This window comes from Trematomus bernacchii, unplaced genomic scaffold, assembly GCF_902827165.1.
Source record: "Trematomus bernacchii unplaced genomic scaffold, fTreBer1.1, whole genome shotgun sequence".
NCBI lineage: Eukaryota > Metazoa > Chordata > Actinopteri > Perciformes > Nototheniidae > Trematomus > Trematomus bernacchii.
The window spans coordinates 4,294,849-4,320,901 of NW_022987839.1; the positions used below are offsets into that span (position 1 = coordinate 4,294,849).

The 26,053-nt window shown below is 42.5% G+C and overlaps 2 protein-coding genes and 1 non-coding gene across 3 annotated transcripts in view; all 3 read right to left on the minus strand.

The window, feature by feature from the left end:
- cadm3 (cell adhesion molecule 3) overlaps nucleotides 1-16,776 on the minus strand; it is a 111,419-nt gene extending 94,643 nt beyond the window's left edge. Inside the window, 2 exon segments of the mRNA XM_034153097.1 lie at nucleotides 14,551-14,692; nucleotides 16,575-16,776. Of these exon segments, the coding sequence (XP_034008988.1) occupies nucleotides 14,551-14,641 (91 nt within the window). The 5' untranslated portion in view covers nucleotides 14,642-14,692; nucleotides 16,575-16,776.
- A 1,773-nt stretch (nucleotides 16,777-18,549) lies between these two features.
- trnar-ucu lies at nucleotides 18,550-18,623 on the minus strand. The gene has a single exon. It is a non-coding gene; the product is annotated as a tRNA-Arg (tRNA).
- A 1,605-nt stretch (nucleotides 18,624-20,228) lies between these two features.
- sdhc (succinate dehydrogenase complex, subunit C, integral membrane protein) lies at nucleotides 20,229-25,441 on the minus strand. The gene is made up of 6 exons (XM_034152786.1): nucleotides 25,385-25,441; nucleotides 24,042-24,101; nucleotides 23,825-23,926; nucleotides 23,175-23,236; nucleotides 20,723-20,886; nucleotides 20,229-20,515 (listed from the first exon to the last, which is right to left on the minus strand). The coding sequence occupies exons 1-6, from the start codon at nucleotides 25,399-25,401 to the stop codon at nucleotides 20,408-20,410; spliced, it is 513 nt and encodes a 170-aa protein (XP_034008677.1). The 5' UTR covers nucleotides 25,402-25,441; the 3' UTR covers nucleotides 20,229-20,407.
- Between the last annotated feature and the right edge of the window lie 612 nt (nucleotides 25,442-26,053).

Genomic DNA, 26,053 nt, shown 5'->3' on the forward strand with positions numbered 1-26,053 from the left:
ACTACAGCGTCTCCAGCGCTTTCGAACGGCAATGGCCGTGGCTGTCTCCTCCTGATTGGTGGAGTTGGCCCAATAGCCGTAGCGCCACCGTCCTGACGTCAGGACAGTGTTCAAATCTGGATCAGTTTTTATCAGATCCGTTGCAGCCCCTTTTTTAGAGATTTGGGTATGGAGGAAAATAGAGAGGGTTGTGTTTTCTGACACTTGGTGAGTTCCCTGGAACACCGGGGACACATATTCATGTATAAAAGACGTACAAAAGTGCATTTTGCATGATAGGTCCCCTTTAAATCAATATGAATGAAATAATCAGTATGTGTGTTTTTAATCGGTCTGAACCAATTATGTGAGCATTAGCTAGCTATAGGATTAGGATCGCTAACACAGGTATGTGCATCATTATCTCCTTGTGTTATTAGTGATCTGATTTGATAGGACGCTGAAGCACCGAGGCCCTTAGAGGCTGACAATCTTTCTGGTAATAAGTGTCATTTGTTTACAGTAATTACTTTGTTGTCAGAAATGTGGCGGGGATTTACAGATATCACAAAGCCACACACAGAAACTCTAACTCTATAGAAAAGCCAAAAGCATCTTATTTGCGATTCAGGAAAAAGCTAATAAAAACTATGAATGGCCGGTGTAACAAAAAGGGCAACATGGAACTATTTGTTAAGGAACATGAAGTCCAATTTTGTTTACTGAAGCAGAAATGATGAATAAAACATTACACAGACTATTGTACGGCTAACCCTGGTGTGCTCTGAAATAATCTAAGGGGACACATGCAGGACAAAGACAATTATCATAGAGTTAGTGGTGGAAAAATAAGACCTCAGACAGACATTTCACACATTTCCATGCTGTTCAAGGACTTCAATTTGGATTTATTTTTAAAGCTTTTGCAAATGTAAAGACCCATGGCTGCTCTGTATTACTTATTTCTCCTCTGTCTCCTCTGACTCGGCATCTCTGCCTCTCTTTGTGTGTTTTCCCCTCACTACCTCCATCTAATCTTGCTTTCTCAAGCCACGGAGGCAAAAAAAAAGAAAAGGAAAAGGACAGGCTATTCTATTCAAATCGAAATCCAGGGGAGCAGACTCAAATCCAACCCAATCGCATTTATAGCCGGGTTCCGCTCCAAATTGTCATTTGTCCACTGTCTATTGGCTCGGGCGAAGGTCTGCAGTGACTGACACCGACTAAAACCCAGCTGAGGGAGGAAGTAGGGAAGGAAGGGTTGTTATGTATCTTAAATTATTCGTTTCGCATGATTATTTAAGTTGCTGGTCCTTCAGATTCACTCGTATTTATAGGTTAAGGTTTTTTTAGCCACGCTCGAGGCATAGCCTTAAGAAACCCGTTCCACCATGTTGGGGCGAGACTGAAGCATCTCAACAACTATCTCTGGATACAAGTTGTAATAGCTTGGGTGATCTCTTCAGTTTGTATCTAAAGGGCCATCATCTTCCAAACATCCAATTTGTCCAAAACTTTGGTTTATGATCAAAAACCAGCTAATTTCAGATGGTGAACATGGTAACATGGTAACATGGTAACATGGTAAGCATTAGCATGTTTAACATCTTCTTTGTGAGCATGTTAGCATGTTAGCAGATATTGAAGTGACTGTTATTTTGTATATATTGATTGTTGTGTTTTATCTTAATGTGTGCATATGTGTAAATGTGTCTGTTGATTGTATAGGATATACATATTTATACATATTTGTATACGTATTTGTATATTTGTATTATTGTATTTTGTATTCGGGATTGTTGGAAAGGTTATTTCGATCTCTCTGTCTGTACACACACACAGAAAAATTGACATTAAAGTTGACTTTGACTAATGTTTGCATTTAGCTCTAATTAACGCAGTGATTTGGCCGCAAATTTAGACTAAGTCTTGTTTTGTCGTAAAAAACCACCTTGTAAATTCAGTTCTCTATCAATGTGTTATGTGTAGGAATTTAAGGGTAAGAAAATCCTTGGCAACTCTCAATAATTTATGCTGCTGTAAATAAAAAGCAACTTCGATGTGGAGGTCTTGTAAATGCTGTAGATGTTGGAAATGCCGAACTAAATGCTTTAATGCGCGGGAGGCCAAACATTTCCAGAGATAAACAGGAAGCCAGGTTACCTTGGACATACTTGTTTAACAATGTGCTATGTGTCATACCTTGAGAGATTGTATCGGAAGTTTTCCACACCAAGTATTTTGTGAAGTTTAAGACAGATGACATAAAAACGACATCAATTGTGAGCAAACGCTGTCTGTCTGTGACAATCCCGAACCATCCAGATCACGTTATCGTTAATAACCGGAGACTTATCCTTCAGTTTGACCGTGAGGATGTCTTAGATGACAGCTGAAACATCTCAAAGTCCTTCTTACTCGGGATATTGCACTTTTAGACAGGAATTATTTTCATCTCAGTAAGCAAAGAAGACTGGTTCCCAAAAGACCGACAACCACGACTCCAATCTTGCATAAAATCTGCTGCATCCGTGTATCTCTCTCAGGATGGATCTCGGCACAAACACTTTCATGGTTTGGGATTCCCCCTTGGGCCAACAGCGCTCAGTAACGTATGCAGTCAAGGCGCCGCTTTGGGAGAAATCATCCGACAAATGGCAGGTGTTGCGTCACTGTTCCATTTCTTCAGTTTGTTATGTATTTACTTTTCTGACAGTGAACACGTCTGTGACTTTAATTGACGGTACTGTATAAATAGAATGTTATTATACTGTCTATTATGAATGGTACTATGAATTATTAATATTCTTTTTAGTAGTATCGTAGTGGAGCTTTAAAAAAGGTCCTACTTCAGTAGGTTCTCACAGAAGATAAAATAATGAGCATGATGATGTTTGTCAAATAAATACATGTTTATTTTACTTGCTTTTTAAATGGAGTACATGAGTCACTGAAGGGTTGTTAATCAGATATTTGTTTGGAGAGTGTTTGCCCATCCCAGCATGTGTTTCCATAGACTGTACAGAAAGAAGCTAATGAGAATATGAAATGGTATCTGTGAATAGCTAATGGGGTATTTGTTCTATCGGCGTCCCTCTGTGTATAGAAGTGTCACTAAATGACCCTACATACAATAGATTGCTCTTATAAATGTTTAATCGTGTCACACTGATTAAATGATTTAACATGTATCAGGTATTTCTTGATTGAAATTGAAGATGTCAACATTGATTCAGGTGAAGCTTTCCGTTTCCATTCCAAACAGTGCAAAATCAGTAGACTGGAGCCAGTTAGGTGACTCATCTTTGACAGGACATTTGAAAGCGTATTGGCAATTAACCAAATTGAAGGAGTGACAATTCAGCAATACATCGAGAGGTCTTGTGTTGTCACTCCTTCACTTTGGTGACCACGGGTTGTTGTATCTACATAAGCTATGACAGACGTTCACTGTTTAGGGAATATCTGCCAGTCAATGTATGACATGCTGGCCAGAGTTAATCTGAAACTGCCAGTAAAAGTTATTGGATTTTTTGACGATGGAATTATTGCAGGTCTTAACTTGTTGGTCATTTAGCTGATTCTCAAAAAGGAAATCAAGCTCGATGACTGAGCAGAAAAAGGAAGTCCAGTCTCAGCCAAGGACACATTTACTGGACCCTGGTTAGAGAAGGGCTCAAAGACACTTTAGTAACTGTGCACCTGTGACTCACACAGAGAAGTAAATCTGCCACTAGAATTGGACCTTACTGCTGTGAGACTTATTTGAGCCTAGAGTCCTTAATAAATTGCTCTTAGGACAAGCATGTTGGCAAAAACTATTCTCAATTCAAAGGTTTGGATAACCTTTGAATTTAGGTAACTCGCTTATTATTTTCTTTATGAATTGTTTTATGTAGATACTATAAACCAACGTTACATCTTCAAATTGCTGGTTAGTGCAGCACATATTCCAATCTGAAACCTAAGGATGTTTTAGTTTAGTATTACTTAATAGAAAAAGCAAGAAATCCTCACTGGAGAAAATGAAACTATAAATTGTTTACTAGAATACTAGAAAAACTTGAAAATGATCAACAATTTTCTGTTGTTGGACTTAAGCCAATGCTCTGGAAGATGTAGCATTACTGTATGTGTTAGATACTATTAACATTACTCATAGTATATGAATGTGTCTTATATTGAGTTATATTGAGTAAACACATATATACATGTACGTAAGCCTGTTTGAAGTAATCTGTGAACTTAGCATCGAGCATGAAAACCATTATTGTGTAATTTGGAACTTGAGCACAATTTCCAGAAACGTTCGATGACGAGGCTTTTACTCAGTGACATGAAACTGGACTCAAGACTCAGTATAATCCTCTTTCTACTAATTACAAGACCCACCTCTCAAGTACATCTCCTAGATTGCGCCGTTTACCGTTTAATATAATGTACGCTTTAATATTGATCTACTTCATGACATTCAGCAATGGCTATTTGTTGATGTACACAACTTCTTTTATGAAATTCTTAAAAAAGGATCCCCTTTAACACTCAGCACAATAGAGTGCTAGGTCATGCCAGGTTGCCATTATATTTTCATGGTTTTCATGCCGGCTCCATGGAGGCACAACACACATTATTATTAGGTAGAAATGTCAGCAAGACGACATCCTGCCAATGCCAACTGACCCTGTGACGTAAATTACCCTTCCTTATCTCTTTGTTCTTTTCAAAGAGTACCTCGGTAAATTGTACTGAGAGGTTGATGAAACCACGCCAGCTCAGACTCTCTCAGCCCCCGGGGGGGAAGAACTATAAAATGTCACAGAAGCCTTCAAACAACAACAAAAAGATGCTCTCCGAGGCACGCCGCCGAGCGCTGTCACAAAGTCAAGCGTGACACCTCCCATGTACAAAATATGTGCCTCCGCTTCCCCGCGCTGTGAAGATATCAACCTGAAAATAGCTCAGTGAAGCCGAACACTGAGCCGTGATAAATAAGTCACAATAATATTTAAATATTCATTGTAGAATAAGAGAACAAGATGAAAAAAAAACAGAGGATAAACCCCCCCCCTCTCCTCCCAGCTTTGCACATCAAAACAGTTTGCCTTCAGGAAGTTCAACTGCATTATCAAATTCTCCCTTCAAGGGAATCATCAAACATACAGTAGCCCGTGTAAGGGGCTGATAGTCGTCACGCCTCGGGCTGCTCGTATGAATGAACAGCAGATAAGGGCGTGTAGCTCATTACCTCAATTATATCGTTTGCTCGTGCCGTCTGTCGATGCATTTACGCAAATTGGACGAATTTGCCAGTAGATATGAAGTCGTCGTCATTGACACACAGGCCACGGGAGAGTGATCGTACTGTAACTCTACAAAGAGAGAGAGAGGGGCTTCTCCGTTCAGAAACTACACCAAGTGGTCCAGCTGAGCCACCCAGCAGGAGCAGTGTCAATAAATCTGTCCTTTAAAAATACCCGTCCATTTGTTGAAAAGAAACAGAAACACTTGACATGCTGCGGCATTCTCAGCGTGGAAAGAACGGGAGGTTTGGCATTCACTCCTCCGTCCATCCCGCTGTTTGCTTTTGATAACAACAGTCGTAATGACATTCGAATACTCACCAGGCTGAAAAATGAAGCAATGAGAGAATTGGAGATAGAACAAGGCAGAGAAAAATAGGAGAGTGTGTGTGTTCGCAGTGTGTGAGTGCAGGTTAGTGTGCAATATGTGCATGGTCGGATGAGACAGAACTTGGTTTGAAGCCAAGTGGTGCGGTTGAGGCAGCAGTTTTCCGCCGAAACCGAAGACCGAAGTCTGTTAATAAAGCTTGTGATTAATTTGCACTGTGTCACTTTCCCAGCCCCTGAATTCTCCTTCAACAGAGAGGGCTTGAAGAGCTGTTTAATTACTCAGCACTTTCCCTGCTAGGAAATAGAGCGTTGCTGGTTGGACACCACCGTATGGAGGAGAAAAAAGAAAATGTCTGCAAGCTGTTTTGAATATGTTATATATTGAATGCCTGCACTACGGGAGTGGTAAACTGTTTTGGGAATATATATGAATGCATTGGCTGGCCTGCTAAACACACACACACACACTTATGCATACACACAGAGTGAGGCAGACACAAACACACACACACAATTTATTTCGCCTGGCAGTTACCATCTTGGCACACAGGGGTATTTTTAAGTAAAGAAGGCCTTCAAAGCTCTATTTGAATAATTTCTGTGTGTTTCTGTGTGGCTTCCTGCTTCAATATGTACATATGTTCTTTTCTGGAATTGTTTTTCTGAGTGCGTTATTATGGTGTTTACGCATTCGTGTGTGTGTGTGTGTGTGTGTGTGTGTGTGTGTGTGTGTGTGTGTGTGTGTGTGTGTGTGTGTGTGTGTGTGTGTGTGTGTGTGTGTGTGTGTGTGTGTGTGCGTGCATCTCAAGAATGCCTGTGAATGAGTGTCTCAAAGTGTGTGTATATGCCCGACACACAGTGAAGAACAAGGAGCACACTTGTGTCTGCTTGAGAGGGAAGCCAACTGAAAGATAGACGGATAGACTGAGCGGTGTGTGTGTGTGTGTGTGTGTGTGTGTGTGTGTGTGTGTGTGTGTGTGTGTGTGTGTGTGTGTGTGTGTGTGTGTGTGAGAGCGCACCAAGGACTCCTCACAGTCTGCCTAGCAGGGTGTGAGAAAGCGAAGTGAAGGAGAGTGAATCACAACGAGGTGTGTGTGTGTGATTTTGAGGGCTCACACAAAAGGTGTGTGTGTGTGTGTGTGTGTGTGTGTGTGTGTGTGTGTGTGTGTGTGTCAATGTGTCTAGTTAGTAGATTCTCATACGGGGATAAGCAGCTTAGGTGAGAGCATATTCTTTTCTAGGTAAATCTCATTAATTTTAATTAGCTGTATATTTAGCCCGTACACCTGGATTGGGTGTAATTCTGTTTGTATATATAGCGACCGCTGAGCAGGTGAAATGAAGATAATTTTGCCGTAGCCGCCTCACATTTGCATAATGTCCTGTTTTTGATTGTGTTGCGTGCCTAAGGAGGATATCACAGGCAAACATGCATTCCCTTCATTTTCCTATTGCATGCTCTGTAGCGCGCCGCGGCTTTTCCTTATAAATGTTCACCTTCTTTCCTCCTGTGTGTTTCTAGCTGTTTCTTTTCATTCTCTCCCCGGTCTGTGCACCCCATCATCATCATCATCATCATCATCAGACTGCGCTTGCTGCTATTTCTTTTTTTCTTGCTCCCCCTCCTCCTCCGTTTCCCCATGTTCTTACTGTATGGATTTCTGTTGTTCACGTGTATGCCTCTGTCTTTCTCCCTCTGTCTCCCTCGCCCTCCCTCCATTCCTGGGTAATCAGCTTATCCTATGTGTGTCCAAGCCTCTATGTCTGCGTTCCTCCTCTCTTTGTTTCCGATTCATTCAGCAGGGAGATTAGATTTGCCTATTTGGTGCCTTTGTCTTCATCCGGCGCACTAGCTCTGAGTTACACCGCGTGGCGATGGCCTCGTCGTCAAAAGCCACATCCACTCATGATGTGTTGATCATACCCTGATCGGTGTCAAGGGCCACATGCAGAATGCAGTCCAAGGCTGCCTCTATCCACTGGGCAAGTATGTCAGTTTGAAGCATCTCAGTGAGTGACTGTTTGATTGATAGGCTGATCTTATTTGATGTTTGAGGAAGGTTACATATTCCCTGCGCAAATCGTCAGTCTTTTAAATCTCAAGGATAACAGAATAAAGCCCACAAGCTTATTTGTGTTCATCAATAGACTGCTGTTTAGGAATCTTGAATTGAAACACTTCAGTACCTCAACTTGAACAATACAAAGAGGCAGAGGCAGATTTAAAAGGGACATTTATTTCCTACTGTAGGTCATTATCAGGGTATTCAGCAAGAGAAAAGATATTCTCTGTGTGTGGCAAATACCTTTTTTATGTCTTAAACATAATAAATGTAACACACAATGAGCTGGAAAAATGTAAAATGTGACGGGGTAAAGTGCAAGAAGGATAAGAGGCTATTTACTTCACTTTCTGTTCTAAAATGTAGCGGTCTGACCTCAATTAGACCTTGTATTAAAATGTGATGTCTGTGTGAATACCACTGTTTTCCCTTTCCTCACAACAGAGCCGGCCAGCGAACCAATCAGAGCAGACTGGGCTCTGGTTTCAGACAGAGGGTGAAAAGAGGTGCTGCAGCACAGGCAGTATGAGAAAAATAAAGATTATGGAGACATGTCACGTCAGAAGAACTAAATATAAAAATGAACCTGAAAATGAGAATAGGGCCCCATCCATTAAGTGCTTCCCCAAAGACACATTCAGTCCCAGCCCACATTCTCACCAGTTCTCATCACTTTTCCTCTTTCAAAGCATTTACAGTAGTTGCAAACTGCAGCAAAAAGCCACTCGTCATCATTTTTGTTGCCTTCCAGGAAAGACTAATATAAGACGACCTTTTCCACTCCAGTGAAAAGCAAATCCAGGCTCTATACAGTATCAAGTCTACCCGCCATGCTTGTTCTTGTTGACAATGCAACCCTCCCGAAGTGCTGCCCTGGTTTGCAAAGGGCACATGAAAGATTTGATCCAATTACAATGCAGCCATAAATGGTGATGAAAGCACATATGCTAAATACCAGGTACTGTATAAATGCAGGACATTTCAATAAACCTGAGTGCATTTTAATGGCAGATGGGAGCTAGTGCATTTAAACGGTGTGGTTCAGTGTGATTGGAACTGAAGACATAAAGAGTGCAGCATTGCAGTGGAGCCATAAATAAACTGAGCAGTAGAGGTGTAACATTACAAAAAAACTTAAATAATGATACCCTTCAACAGTTTCAGTGCTAAAACCATATCTCAGTACACAATAAATCTGCAACTGAAATAAAGTTATATATCAGAAACAAAATTTGAAACTGATTATGTACGAAAAGAAACTTTCAGACTTAACTTGGAATCAGATTTTAAGCTACACGAGTAAGTCGAGGCTAAAACTAAAACTGTGATGCATTTTTCAAGCCGTGACAAAGCCTCACTGTCAGCGTGGCTGCTGAGTCACGTTGACGTTGGATCAGCGGGTAAAGCAGAAGTGCCAGACAGCGCTTCAGACTGTGGTTCATTTAGAGTTAAACTGCTAAGTATATCACAAATGACTTCCATAAAACAGCCATTTATACTTAGAATATAAAAAGGGGAAGGTCTGGTGTGTCAGGATTGTCGACACAGAAGCTGCATGCTTGCAGAAAAACAGTATTTCACCTAAAAATGCAATAAAACGGAAAGACAGATATTTGGCAAAGATTTACACTTGGAATTATGTCCGTGAGAGTTTATATTCACATTACTCCACCCAACACATGTACTATGTTAGAGGCGTGATAAGACTCCCTGAATGGATATCGGTATCCTCAGCAGAAACCAGACCAGGGGAGAATTCCCAAGATAGCACACAGGTGAATTAAAATGGCTTTATGATTGTGGTATCAGCGATAAGACCCCCCCCCCCCCCCCCCTCTCCACGACTCACTTCCTTCCACCGGCTGAAGTGATGGCATCATCAAAAAGAGGCAATAAACAAGAGCAACCTCTGCTCTTTTATTGGTGGAGCTCCTGCGCTCGGGGGGAACCCTCAGCACTCAGACTCAATCAATAGAATCGCTGCGCTCTACAGCCACGCGCTCGCCTCTTCCGGCCCCCCGTCAGAGGTGGAGCTTCACACAAACACAGAGATGGTGCTCCAACAAACAGATACACCTTTTCCAGCAAGCCCTTGTTCTGACCAGCCATGCGTCAATGACAGGAAGGGTGATTTCCACCCCCGCAGCAATCAATTAATACAACCGTTGGAGAATTCTGGTGGTAATGGGAAAAAGATAGGAGGAAGGGGGGGGGAGGCAGTGTGAGCGAGGGACCTGATCAAAGGAAAAACTGGTTGAGTGCCGAGCGCAATAATAAGGGCTCTTGTTGTTGGAAACGAAGTGAATTAATTTATTCCGAGGCTGACGTTGTTATTGTTGCTGCGTTTGTTTAATCGGAGGTGTCTTTGTGAAGTGAAGGTTTAAAGCTGACAGCTATGCATATGCCGGACCCCTAATTTCCCCGACCCCGGGTTGCTGCAGAGTGATGCGTCTTCTAAGAGAACCTGAGAGGAAGCAGAGTGTGTTACAGCTTTGCAAAATCTCAAGAGCTCTTCTCTCTTTCAGCTAAATGACATTTGCTGTTATTATGATGCCAGTAGGTAAGATTGATCTGTGCTGATGTAATCTCTCAGTGCCTGAGTGCCTGGGTGGATGAGATCTGCCTCAGATTGATGAGGTCTAATGGAGTCTTATTTGGTGGTCTTGATACTTTTAAGATCCAATGATACTGGCGCACCACTGCATTTTAATTCTGCTTCATTTAGTAAGAGCATATTACTTATCCCCTCTTGTTCCTCGTTGATTTGTGATTTTCCTTTCTTTCACTTACGGCTGTGTTATGTTTCAGCATGTCTGAAGCTATATGAAGATCACATAAAGACACAGGAATGTGCATAATGTGTGATGCAAATCATCCCCAGGGCTCTGGTGCTCATGGTGGATCTTTGTTGGGAGTTTAATCAATCAGCCACAGAGCCTTAATTAATCGGCATGATGAACAGAAGAAATAATTGGTTTTCTGCCAGATGTGAATTCGGTGCAAACTAATGCCAGCCAATCAGGATCCAATTTATAATCACAAATCTGATCTTGACGACGACACATTGAAAGGATCAGAGACGGATAAACTCACAAGACAATGGAAGTAATATGGATTTCGATTTGAAGTTTCGATATGGGACATTTGCTTCTGTATATTGTACAGAGATATTTGAGATGCCTAATTGGATCTATATAGTCTTAAAATCATAATCAGTCACATTGACTGAACAGCAAAGTATATGAGTTGGAATGTACGTTCTTTTTGTGAAAAAAAACATTGCTAATTAATTTGCAGGAGAATAAATAATTGGCCTCCTCCCCAGATGTTTATGAATGAATCTGCAGAAAACTAATGAGGGATGTCTGGGTTCCATTGAAGCAGCAGATGCCATTAACTGCAGCCCACACAGACAATGCTGATCTGTCCCCATTCCAATCAGACCAGGTAACCAGTGGCTGAAAGAAATGGAAAGGCACTGGAGCCAGTAAATAGCCACGGCAGAGATTGAAAACCACTGGTTTAGACCGGTGCCAGTAGAGCCAAATGGAAAAATAGCTTAGGCCTCTTATTAATGTCACAGTGGCTAGGCGGTAATTCCCCCAGGCTCTGTGTACCTCGGCGTGTTAATGAGTCACTGCTTATCAGTCATCCTTGTTAACAGGCAGAGGCCTCCCATCCAAACCGCCTACTGCTATTGTGTGTTAGCCGCAGAGTGTATTAGCCAAATGTTCCCGGATCTTGGCACACAGGAAGTAAACAGTAAACAACAGCAGCACACACAGGAAGTGGGCATCGAGCCAGCGAGAAAAGAGCTGGTCCAGTGGGGAAGGAACCCATTTTGTGGGAGGATAAAGTGAACCGCTGGCAAAGGACGCACACATGCGGAGAGCTCCCGCCTGTAAATCTTACCACACTAACGATTGGTCCACACTGCTCCCGTCCTTTAATCCTCATCCATTATCGGCCTCAGCTGGAGGCATCGGGCTTCATTCACTTGCTTCGACCAGCAGAACTCCTCGAGGTAAATAAACTATTAGCTGTGTTTTCCTGTCACAAATGCAAACACTCTGCTGGGGTCTGGGATCAGGCAGCCGTGGATTTGAGGGCCAGGTGGCTGATGGGAGGCCACAGCACGCAGCTCTGCTCACTGTCTGTGGAGTGGTCGGGCTGTCGGACCCTCCACACTCCACAGCAGCCTGAGGTAACTGGGTCAGCAGTACAGAACCGGGGCACAGTCGGCCAATTGCATGCCTAATCTGTGCCCTTCTGAGAGGCACTTTCCATCCGCAGCGCATGGCTGCACATCCAGCTGTGGAAATGGATATGTCAAATGGCGCGCAATTAGTGTCTCCCCCGATTCGTTACCTCGCTCTAAGGAAGCCTGGTCACAGATGATTCCGGAATAAAAATGACATTTAATGCTGTCCTTTCCCTGACTTTGACATACATCAAATGAAGATGGGTCAGTGGCAGAAGGAGAGTTCAGAGGGTTGGGGGGAAATGTAAGCGGTCACGACATGCAGCCTGTTGGTTACTGAATAATAATCAACCCTATAACTCATGGTGGAGCTCCTTTTCTCTCTTCCGCTCTCTGAATGATGAAAAGGGACACACAGTCCACATGCTTTTAATTCACAGTGCATCCTGTATGGAAGTGACGGGCAGTCCTGCACTCTGATTGCTCATGTGCTCTCGCATTGATTTGCTGAGCTAATCGTTTTTTCCTCTCTAATACATAACATTGAATTATTTATGCTAAGTGTACCCTTCTGTTTCAGGGCCTCTTAGCATGGAGATCTCCATTATGACGGCATTATCTGCACACCCCGCCCTACTTTGATTTCTACATAACAGCTCGGCTGCTGTGCCACAACAAGACCAATCAGCCTGATCGAAGCAGATGTGAGCGATGGATCAGTAATCTCCAGCTTACGCACTCTCTCCTCTGAAGCTGCCACAACACTGTTTACCACATTGTTTAGGAGAGCCAGCACAAAGCATATACATATGTTATATATACACAAACACATGCATATATACAATCTGTGATCTCCTGAATTCACTGCCCGAAAAGTTTTGTTTCAGTGAAGTTAATGTAATTATCTGATTGCTTTGATTAATGATACAAATACAACAACTTGCATATCACAGTGAAACTGAGATAACCCTGCACTGCGTACCTGCTTGTATTCTACTCTCAATTTCACTCTTTGGCGTGTTTTCTCATCTCCTAAACACTGTCAGACGTCCCAGGCGTAATTACTCTCCTTGACTGACATGATAATGTAAAACAGCTCTTAGGTGAAACTAAAGCAGGAATTGGTCATGCATGGTCAGGCCTCCCACCAGGCACACCTTAATCAAATGTGACGGGAGTCTGAACGCTAGCCAAAATCGTTTTTCGGACCCAAATAACGCACCGCTGCCTGAGTTTGAAAGAAATCTACACGGTTGGGGTCATCACTCTGACGAGAGATTGATATTTCATCATCAGCACCTCAATCTGGAGATTGTTTGTGCATTTCTCATCTTCAACAGCTAGCAGGAGCCCTGACAGGCCTCCATTTGCATTTGTTTAGCACTGACCTCAACCCAGCATCTAAACTCAGGCAGATATTTTCTCACTTCCTATTGCACTGACCACTGTGAGCTCACACTGACAAGCCTCCACCCACCCACCCACACTTCGTACATAAACTTGCAGAAACACAATTATGCATAATTCAAGAGAAAAAAAACAGCTGATGCGGCTAAATAAAGAGGAAGTACAGTAAATGCGGTGCGTGAACTCGCATATCTGTATGCATACACGTGTAAACAGTGCATGTGCCCAGGCGTGAGCAGGCATTGTGCACACACAAGATTATTCAGATTCGTGTGTGGGTGTGCTTAAGTGAATGCAAGGGACCTCTGAGGATGTATATTGCAAATGCAAATCAGGGGCATCTATTAAGACTCCTTCTTGCCTGCTATATCTTCTTACGGTTATTTGCCAAACACTTGCGCAATTAAATCCTTGACTGTCATGAGAAAATGCCAACAGCTTTCTACCTGAGTCGATCAATTATCTATGGATTGAGGGACAACCATGATGTGCCTGTTCGCCATCGGCAAAATGTGCCCTCTAAAGGTAGAATTACCGTCAGCCAGTCATCTGAGTGTTATGTAATTGGAAAAGCACATTTAACAGTGTATTCCTGTTCACTGGGTACTCACAGCAGGGATGATATCATTACAGAGTGCTTCTCTCATCAAATCCTCTCTTACCATGCGCTCCCAGTCGCACCCAGCTCATCAAATGGTGAGCGACAGCCACTGCGAGGGACATGTGTCTTTACTTTGTGTCTGTGTGCGTACGTGTGTTGCTATTTGAGGAAGTACAAGATGATTACTGCTCATCCCCATGTAGTGTGAACCTCTGACACAGATACAGTCCACACACATGTTAGAACGACGAGACGCTGAGGCAGGGAACTTGAAAAGGAGGATGCGAGAGGGACTTGCGCGAGTGAGTGCCTGCTGTCAGGGAGGGAGAAAGAGGAAAATAGAAGGATGTCATGGGGAAAGTAAGCTCACTAAGGACCTGCAGTGTGCATGTGTGTGTGGGGCTCTGCGACCTCGTGCAAGTCACACACATTCCTCAAAAACAAACGGCAGAAATTCCACCGGGGTCCTGGGAGGTGGGAGTGTCCCATGTGCTTATTAACGCCTCTGTGATTCCCTTGTCATCATACAGGAAACAACAAAAAAAACTCAAGTCAACAGATAAGGGGCACCAACCGGAGACAGAAAGAGAGGGTCGGGGAGGTCAGGGGCCCCGGGGACACGCAGACAGATACAGAGAATAGAAAGCAGTCAGATAAAGAGGTGCTTACCATCGATAATGTTGCTGTGGACCGCAGCTGCGAATAGTACTGTCAATAAGCTGACACTCCACAATGTGGAGGGGGCTGATGGGAAGGCCATGGTCCGCCTGTCTCTTTGAATCCTCAGGAGGGCCGAGGAGCTCTGGATCACCTGCAGGCAGAGCAGTGGAGAGATAAGGAAAACAAGCAGGGCAAAGCCTACCGGCCACTAATTGCGTCCCCTGCCATTGGCTGGCTGCTGCTGAATAAACGCTTGGCCCACCCGCTGCTCACGCGTTGCTCCATGGGTTTTCATCGATCTGCTTGTGTCATAGCATACGGAGAGGAGATTGAGAGGGACGGGTGCACGAGGAGGGGGGGAGGTGATAGAAACCATACAGTAGAAAGGATAATGTATATGTACTGCTTTAGAATTATTATTATTATTATTATTACTGGCTGCTATCTCTTAGTTGACGATTCAACTGCTGGAATAAATCTGTAAATAACTGTGCAGTACATACTTCTACTTGTACTACTATCAGCTGGCTGCTATCACAATACTTCAGCATGCTACACTTATTTAAACACTGTTACTTTTTGTTTTCCACCTGGATGTGTATTCTTGTAAATTGGCATTTGAGTGCCTTTGATATTTCATGCCTGCCTCTTAATTAATATTTGGCTATTTTTGGCTTTTCGCTTTGGCTGTAACATTGTGCATTCCCCCTCTGTGGGAGGAATACAATCATTCTGATGGTGGTGGTGCATCTGTGGTAATGAGGGGAGACAAGGCAGGGGTTGATATTACTGTGAATGTATTAATTCACTTTAACAAGCTGTGCGCATATGGAGGGAAGGAAACGAGTGTTTTTTGGACAGCCCTCTAGCCAGCTCAAACTATTTCATGCTAATTGGACATTGCAACAAACGTGCTTTTGAAAATAAACAGAGAAAATGAAAGGAAAAAACAACAGCAGAGATGCACCTGTCGCCCGCTGAGAATACATGGACACTGGAGACGGACATACGTGCATAATAGAAGCTCATATTCTCTCTCTCTCTCTCTCTCTCTCTCTCTCTCTCTCTCTCTCTCTCTCTCTCTCTCTCTCTCTCTCTCTCTCTCTCTCTCTCTCTCTCTCTCTCTCTCTCGCTCAAACACACACACTCCCTCTTTTCCTCTCACGCACATTCCTTAAAATAGCAGTGGCCCTGCTCCGAGGTAAAGCTCTCGGTCCATCTGTGAAACGCTCCCTCATTGCCAACGCGGAGAGGAGAAGCGCGCAGGAGTGTGTGTTGCCTGCGGGACGGGCGGGAGGTTAGGGCGGGGATAGAGTGGGGTGGAGGAGAGGAGGGTGTGGGTGAGGGGGGAGGGGGGGGGGGGGGGGGCATGTGATGGGATGGGATGTGGGGATTGGGAGGGGTTGGGGGTTCTGTGTTTATTGTTGCCCAAGCCCTTTTTTTCTGTTGGCGAGAAATGAAAACAAAACTAGAACAAGTGCATCCATGGGAAATAAGCCGGACACTCTGGGCGTGATTCAGCCCCTAAAAGACAAGTTGCTGATAGCGATGATGATGATGATGATGATGATGATATTAACAATAATAACATATCGTGGTTGCCTGCATCGCTGCGACGGACAACAGGAGCACCAGAGCAATGTTTCCATACACCTTCACTGGCAGGGATATCTGGTGCTGATGGGATGAGGTTTACAGACTCTGAGGCTGCTCCACAAAGCGCAGGCAGTTGAGGTTTTGCAGAGAGACGAAGCCACAGTGCAGAGGGAAGGGAGACCACGCGCAACACGCATATTCAGAGTAAATTATAAAACACGGAGGGGGGATTATACAGCTCTCTCCCTGGGCAGGCATACCGGATTACACACAAACACACAGCCACCTACCCAGAGTGCGAACACAGACACATTCCTGGAGACGGGAAAGCGTCAGGTGTCTCCTGTCCGCCCTGCAGACTTACACCCTAAACCCAGAACAACAATACAAACTGCGAAGAAGAAGAAGAAGCAATGCTCGGTAATAACCACACACACCGTTATATTCCGCCTCCGGTTCGTTAGCGCTGGTCTCCAATACGGTCCCCGGTTTAAGGTCCCTGCTTTGATGCGCAGCTCGTCCGGAGCCTTCTCTCAATCTGTTTTTAATCGACTTTTCTTTATCTCCTGACTCTTTGTTTTTCTTGCTTTTCCTCCTCACTGTGTGTGTGTGTGTGTCTCTCTCCACGGCTGCCGTTCACTGCAGCAAAAACAGTCTGTCTGAAAGACGAGAGGGAGGGGAGGGGACAAGGGAGGGAGGGAGGGAGGGAGGGAGAGAGGGGGGTGATTTTAATACGATTTGGCCCGTACCATCGGGATAACAGGGCCAGAGCAGGGACCTGCAACAAACACGATGGAGATGGAGCAGATAGACATGTGTGATCTCACCATAGCGAGAAATAACCATAGTGTTTCCCATAATACTCCACAGTGAGTCTGCACTGACCTTATCGCATTTTATTATCTCCTGTGGTGGCACATTACTTTAGGATTCCCCGGGGGTAGCTCTGCTCACTTTATCTGGAGGTTTTATATGGAGTAGGTCTCCTATCCTTCTTCACTTTTATCAAAAGTTCAGCCCTACACATCTCCTTAATTAAGAGGTCATCTGGAGTTGATCGTCACAGTTCCCATTTCTTATCATTGATATTATGGAGCTATTACGCATATCTTGGAAATGGACCCATTGCTGTTTCCTTGATAATTTGCATTATGGTAATAATGGTATTACAGAGTCCTTGGTCTTGTTGGACTTTTACTGTGTCTTTGTATCTTCCTTTCAATACTGTTGTTCATCTGTGACTGTATTATGACTTTGTATTTCTTATCAACTCCAGAATTTGTATAATATCCGATAACGTTTGAAGGACTGGACACATTTGCATAGGAACTTTATCATCTGGTAGTCTTCTGACGTTTTATTATGCATCATGACCGTTTGGGACTCAGGAACCTAAGGAGGGAGGGAGGGAGGGGTTGTTCAACTTGCCAGAGAGGATTAGGGATTAGTTTTACTGGTGGATTAGGTCCGTGTGTGGGGAGGCATGATGGGGTTAAACATGGATGGCGCACGACAGCCCAATCAGTGGTGACAAACTGAAACTAAGGGAGGTGGGTTTGAAGAAAAATACAAAATAATAAAAGCCATGGGGGGCCTGGAGGGGTGAGAGCAGGGGCGTTTGTGAGATCTTCAAAAAAAAAAAAGCAGCTGCTATACCCCAAGAAAAAAAATAAAAGGGCGAGTGCTGCTTTGGGCTTCCAATATTTGGGTTTTTCTCATGCAGAAACTAAAGTCCACCTTCGGGGGTCCTTGAATGGATTCCAGAAAGGTCCCCAGTCTGATTTCACTAAATTAAAAACACACAATTCTTATTCCACACTTGTATCACCACGTTGTCGTTATAGTCTATAATTCAATACAAAAAATGCATACAATAATGTTAAAGCGACACCATTTTCTCGCACTGAGTCTTTTGTGTTTAAAGTCCTTTCTGTAAAGCAATCAGGAGAGTAGTAACGCAGCATATAGCATACTTAAACACTTGTTATTGTTGTTGTTGCTCTGCATTAAAAAAGCTCCTGCTCTGGTTTAACGAGTGGACAGCCACAGGTGCTGAAACCGTGTCCACTGACTTTCACACGAGGTGTCCTGCGGTGCATCCGCGTGATGTCCAGAGCTATGAGACCGGAGCCAGAGCCTGCAGCCCGGACAGCTACAGGCTGGAAACGAAGACCCTACTGCGCCTTGTATTCAGTCTCTTTGCCCTTTGAGATGTGCATATTAAATCGCTGACCTTTGAGTGCTGAAAAGCCTCAACAATTCAGTCAAGATGCATTGCTTTTGGCCTCTGCATATTTATTTGTCCGTTATATCTGTATTCAGAGAAGCAAGGATTCATTGTGGCTGCAAAACCAACCAAACGATATATTTTTCCATCACTCATTCAAAAAGCTGGAACACTTTCCTCATCATCATCTCTGCCGGGACTCGAACCCGGAGCCTCTGGATTAGAAGTCCAGCGCGCTATTCCATTGCGCCACAGAGACTGTGCCGTATTTTTTTCGATCAAAAATGTGTTTATACTCCCCCCTCCCAGCCCTGTGCAGCATCCTCAGCATCCCTCAGCATCAGGACCGCAGCCCCGGAGATATATTCCCGGCCGGTAGGGGGTGCTGTAGGCGCGCTCTCATTAAGTCTCATGCCTCATAGAGAAAGCAAAAGCCCCTGGTTTCCATCCCCCATTGTTTTCACACAGGTTATCTCATCAAAACATCCTAATGGTGATATTGTCAGAGCAAAACCAAACGACGGAACATCTCTCATTGTAAATGCATCAATAAGTATGAGGCGATGTGCTCACGCCTTGCAGGGAATAGCTCCAGTGAACAGCCCATGTTTTTATTACCTCTCTTTTAAAATGGGAAATATGTCTACAGGGTTTGGTGTGAACAGACTACTGTATAAGCAAATCAATTCTTAAACCCCGCTGAGTTTGAGCAATTTCCCTGTCATTCACAATGGGAAATTGCAGTCTGATGGATCTCTAGCTCAGATGGAAATGTGCTTATAACATGGATTAGACTCAATGTAGTCTCGAAGCCAAGAATATCTGCACTCAGGCAAAAAGTCTCAAACAGAGAGCTATTCTGCAAGGGACGTGTTTGCCAATTAGTTTAAGAAGGAACCCGGTAATAGAGATGTTTGTCAAGAGCTGATTTGGCTCCGAGGAGAATATCACACCTTCAAAAAGGAACAAATTAACTCATGTTTTATAACACCGAGAGTTACTGCAGACAGTTTGCCGAGTCCTTTAAAGTTTCATCACATGTGGCTGACAAATAAATGTAATCAACAGCAAAGTGAAAAGAGATCCAAGCTTCCGAGATGTTTTCCCTCCGAGCCTTCAGTAACAAATTGATAAACCATTTATTTTGAAGCTAACCAGACTAAGTTGTCGTGTGGTTTCTCAGAGCAGGTCCTGTAGATCTAAACAGACACATTTTCAAACAAGCCGCTAGAAAACAGTATGGGTGCAGCCTCCTCCCCTGAACACTTACAGTTGTTGTTGTTTTTCCCCTGTGTAACTGTACGCTACATAAGTGCAGTTGGGTTTGACATTACATCACGGCTTGCTTTTATTCACACTGAAGAAGAAGCTGTGGAGGTGCTGTGGAGGTGCAGTGTAGCTCAGCGGGGGGGGGGGGAAGGCCTTAGGCAGGCTGCCGGTGAGGAGCCTGTTCACAAACACAGCTTCCACCACTGGGCTGCCTCTCCACATATCAGCGCCTCGCTTTCCTCATGTTAAAAATGCATCTGAGCAGCTGTGGTCTGGAGAAGGTAAAATATGAATGACAGCCTGGAGTAAACCACCGCTCTACAGACACTCACCCTGAGCACAGACACAACCGGCAGGCAGTGACGGAGCACAGGGGGCAAACTAAAGTGATTAGTGACGTCACAACACAATGAGATCAATTACATAAGGATTGAACATGTGGGACACGTCGTAAATAGGCCTCTGCTGGTTGTTTACCCCTAGTGTAAAATAAACTGGGTCACATCTGCATGCACTTTGAACCTAGGCTGCATTTGATGACCCAAAGGTTTTTCAGAGTATGATTCATTCAGAAAAAGAAAAGAAATTCACACCATTTGGGCATACAGCATAATATAATCCTTTATTTCATAATTTGGCGAAATGGTGCCTTCAGTAGGCCAGAACAGAACATATACATAAAACTCCCCGCAGTGAATACAATCCACATTCCCTTCGACTTCCTCCTCTCCTCTCCTCTCCTCTCCTTTCTGCTCATCTCTGCTGGTTCCCCGCTCAGAGGAGGAAAGCCACTGCCAGGGAGGTGATGATGGACAGGCCAATAACTGTGTAGCCCGTGCGGTAGACCTCTGGGATCCTGAAGCCTTTGCCAAGGTCCCAACACTGATTTAAATAATAATAAACAAATAGGAGAAAAGAGAGAGAAGATCATTTAGTATAACACCACCATCATCTTGTCAATCTTGGCAAAAGTAATACATGTCTTATTAAATCAGTCGAATGAAAGAACATGATCAAAAATGAAAAATGTGATTCTTTAGCTAACACCAAACAAACTACAAGATATAATCATGGTATAAATGGTCTTACCAAGTGGCGGATGCCGTTCAAGGTGTGGAACGATACTGGGAAGGCGAGGCCGAACTTGGCCAACCCGATGAGATAGGGGCCGACGGACAGCGAGTGGATCAAGTCCAGGTAGTGGGGGTAAGTTCCCGGTAGTACCAGCGCAGCCAAGGCGAAGGCGGAGATAGCTAGACACAGACAGAAGTAATGAGACCAGAGATCAGACAAAGTGTGCATGTGAATGGGTGAGGAGCATGCATGCCTTTTGGAGAGAAAGCGATGAGTAAGAAATGTCAATGAACAACATCCTCATATTGCTGGATTAGTCTGCATGAGTCACCGCAGCACCAGACCCCACTGGACACAGTCATTCTGTAAACATCCCACTTATGTAAAGACCCTTTTATACCCTGCTGACTAAATGAAATGAAGGCCAATAAATGGCTGTGTATAAAACTGTCTCTTCTGTCCATTAGAATGAACTCTACTAAACGGTTCTGACTCAGTTCCTCTTGCTGTGGCAAAGGGGAAATGTTCCTTCCTCATTATTGCAGGTGTGAATCAATGGAAACACACAAGGCAGAGTCGCACAAGGCAAACATGAATTACATATTTCAATAACCTTTAAAATGATAAATTGAATTCATTCAGAATTGTAATTCCTTATGCAAAAGGGCACTTTAAGAAGGCAGCATATTCATTCACAAACACAAATCAATATGTGTTGAAAAGCTCACAGCAGGTCCTATTTATTGCAGAAAGTAGATTGGAGTTTATAAGCACATGTTGTGTTTGGATAAAACAAGACATCCAGTATTGAGGAGTGTTTATTGGCAGTTGAGGGTGCTGACCTTCATTGAACCCATTAACATGTAAACTAAATTGGCAGAGCTTTTACAGCCGGGTACATCAAGGTCATAAGTAGTGATGTAGGATGTCATGGAAACACAGCCTGGACACCAAATGAATGAAAGCTGTTAGCTGTCCAGTATTTGTTTTGATGTTCTCACGCAAAAGCTTTTTTAAACGCTCTCAGCATTAATCAATAGCGAAGGTCTAAAATGCCCTGAAGAAATGGACAGGATCAATCCCACCGTGGCAGTAGAATAGCTTCACATCATTGTTAGAGTGATCATTCAAAAGACTCACAAATGTATCACCAAGCAGCTTTTTAACCCTTTCTTTTCTGTATACGATTGAGCTAACCTAGGTTGGAACAAAACTAAATATAGAAGTAAGAATATTCACAATAGTGACGTGTCGGTCGCGAACGAGTCGTTTTTTTAAATGTATTTATTTGTTGTTAAGTAATACAAGACAGAATGATATGATGATCTCCGCGCTACGGGTGCTCCGTGCATGCCTGCAGTGACATCATTGAGCAAGTTAATGTACTGTGCGGCAGTTATTATATTAAATATACATGTCATATCCAAGGATTAGAGACTGTTGGATGCTGCTGTTTTGAGCATTGCAATATATTTATTTTTATTATGTTATTTATGATTATGTTTTGGCTCAGCAAAGATTTGTTGTCAGTTTGTATAGGTGTTGCTATCTGCTTTTTTTTGGTGTGGTTCTACAATCAGAGAGTTACACGGGTCTGTAAATGCAATGAAAACAATTGGCCACAGCAAATCATTTATATTAAAAATGTAATTTTTACTTTTGAATACTTCAGTACAAAGGATGTATTGAATACTTTAAGTGATATATGTGTACACATATAAATCATTAGTCAAAACAGGGCTACATTTGATTGAATTATAAAAAGGTATATATATATATATATATATATATATATATATATATATCGCAGATAAACCTATTAACCCCGCCCCCTTAAAAAAAGAAGCTCTTTTGAACGGCTCTCGGAGGAAGGAACGGAGCCATAAGATAAGCATTGCAATACTTTTGTTATTTATTTATGATTATTTTTAGGCTCAGCAAAGATTTGATGTCAGCTGTTGCTGTCTTTTTTCTTTAGTTAAGAGCCCTGCTGTTTTGTTCGGGCTTTTTCTTTAAATACAATTTTAAAATGTCGATACAGTAGCCCCTTTTTTTAAATGTCTATGCTTACGTTTTTATAGGCGTTGTATCTGCTTTGTGTAGCGTGGTTCTACAAGCAAGTCAGTGCATTCATTGGGTGGTATCAGAGAGATACAAGGGTCTGTCAATGCAATGAAAACAATTGGCCACAGCAATCATTTATATTAAACATGTCATTTTTACTTTTGAATACTTCAGTACAAAGGATGTATTGAATCATTTAAGTGATATAAATCATTAGTCAAAACAGGGCTACATTTGAAATGAATTATAAAAGGTATATGTGGTAAACTGAAGAGCCGTTTGGGAGCCGAAAGAGCCGGCTCTTCTTGGTGAGCCGAGCCAAATGATCCGGCTCACTAAAAAGAGCCGGAATTCTCATCACTAATTCACGAGCATATCTTTGATTTAATGACGCATGTGTTACCTCCACTGAGCCCCACTCCAGTTCCTCTGAATGTGATGGACATCACCATGGGGACGGACCAGCTGAAACGGAAAAAGAATGCCACTTTGTAAGTTTCATTTGTATTTATTTGATACAGTTACAAAAATACAATGTGTGGTTTAAACATATTACAAACTACAAGTCAAACTTAAACCGCTTGTTTTAGTTTAGGCTCAGTCGCATCACTGCAGGATAGTACAGAGATAACAAGTTTGATGAGATTCATTTGTAGTAAAAATAATTGTTAGTTGCAATTCAAGCCCTGATTAGCAACAGGAATGATTCCAAGTGACAGAGAAAAATAAAATAAAATAAAATCAATTAAGCCAGTGTGAAATTATAAAAGGCACATACGAAATAAATGTTTGTTTATTTTTGTTTTGAGTTTTTAATATAATAACTGCCTCACAGTACATTAAGTTGCTCATTGAACTAAATGTATTAAGAATTGAAAATGTGACAATGTTGGCTTTCCTGCTGTTTTGTAAGAATGAAAAGACAGCACTACCTGAACATTAACTTCAATAACAATATTATTTTAGATTCTTTGAAACATATATTTAGCTGATATTATGAAACATACATTTTCTAGACAAAACATAGCCACGCAATTGAAAAAGAGTACGTACTTGTAAATGGTGAGATGAGGAGACATGGGCCTGTTTAATTTGTTATTTTTGGCCCAAAACTTGTTCATCTCCTCCTTAGCTGTGGTTCCCATTGGAGCAGCACTGTAGAAATAAAACATGTTAAGAGTACATAAGAAAAACAATGTATAGGTTTAAGCATGTGTCTGTATCCTTCCTATGAGTTGCAGTAGTGTATGCAACACATTAGACAACTTACTGTCTGTAGAAGACGCCGTAGTGCTGTCTGGAGAGACACACACCCTGCCGGGCAAACGTCCTGAACACAAGAAAGAAGAAAGGGTTAAAATAAAGATTTATTTCTGGCGGTTGCCGTTAAAGGTGTGGTAAGATCAAACAGAAAAGAAGCATATTATATCAGTTACTCCATTGAAACAGAGAAAACATTACTAAATGATCAAATAAAAATAACATGTTGCATAGTATTCTTAAACGTCCCATGTCATGCTTTTCCGGTTATTACCCATCCCCTTGTGTGTTATGTAGCTTTGTATGCATGTAAACGGTCTGCAAAGTCACAAACCCTGTGTGGAGCAGGAGCTCCAACAAGCCGTTTAGGACAGAGAGTGAATACACATACTATACAGAGATGCTGTATGAGAAACCAATGTGATTTTGGAAAATTGCAAAAATATAAATCTATTTTAGTATACCTCAACAATGGAATTATGATCAGTAGAAATGGCATGGCAATGACATGGGACCTTTAAGGGTTTCTTGGATGTTCAGTACCCATTTCAACCCAACACATAAGCAATGCTAGAAAACATGAACTTCCAAAACGTTCGAAATAAACTAGGATTTGGAGCATAGCCCCTGTGAGTTGTTCCGATCTCCGAATAATAATGTAGTTAATATTCAGTCATGGTAATCTGTACCACTCTGATTGCCAGACTCAGTCAATGGTTGTCTTAAAACTATTAACAGTTTTGCAGGCAATACGAGTCAGTATGCAATGACCCCTATGCCTAAGCCAGACTCCATCGTGCAAAGTAACAATAAGCAAACTCCTAGAGAGATCAAGGTTGGTTTAATACGTCTGTGATGCACTGTGCTCACCTTCTACTTAAGGTCAATGAAGTGGACCAAGTTCAACAAGCACTTGACTCTTTACTTTATAACATTGTTGGTAAAGGCACGGCAGCGTAGCAATGTAGCTAAAGCTAGCTAACCTGTCAGGTACAAGCCAAACACTTTCCTGTTACGTTCGTTTATCACCTATCACACAACACCCATATAACGGCTTTAGGCACTAAATAACAACGTTTGACATCGTACATAAGTATTCGAAGTGTCAAAGTCATCCTTCTGCTAGCTTCAAATACCTGAAACAGCTAGCGTTAGCCCGCCAGCTAACGTCTGTCGCACCATATTCACGCTAAATAGGGAAAATAAACCACAGTAGAAAGTAACACTCGGGTGTGATGAACTCATCTGTAACGCCACAGTGCTGTTAATGTGTCTATTTGTCATGATAAGACCTAAAACGAACACAATAAGCTTTACCCGAGCCCAAACAGTATGTAGCACAGATGTACTGACCTTAGGAGTAGCGCCATGTTTGACAGGCAGTGAGCGGAAGTGACGTAACGGATGTTGTTGTTCCTAATCCCGCCCTTAAACGGTTGTTTTAAGGTCAGGCTGGGTCAAGGGTATCGGCAAAGTTCTTATAATAAATCCAGATAGGCTTTTATCATTCACATTTATGAGCTTGTTCATCTTTCACATCTATTTCATAACACACCCTAAAATGTTTTCATAATGGTGAGCCTGCTCTCCCCTTTCCAGCTTCAATATAAGAAATATATATGTGCTCGCATATAAATAAATAGCACAGTGGGTTTCAATAAAATACATGTTTATTAGAGTTACATTTAAAACTAAGATAGATGCTTTATTATTTGAGTTAAGAGCTCAAACGAGTAGCCTAGTTGATCAGCAAACGAGTATTGGCATTGTGATAATCATTTGAATAGTTATATTTTAAAGCAAAATCCCACATATTTCAAGTTTCAAGTTTCAAGGCTTAATTGTCATGTCTGCATAGCTACGGTGTAGATATGACAATGAAAATCTTAGGTCACAGGCTCCTCCAACAGTGCAACACAATAAACAGATAAATGACTACAAGTAAATAAAATATAATAGAAACAGAATATGATTGTGCAGAATAGACTATATACAGTAATTGGAATATTGGTATGATATATG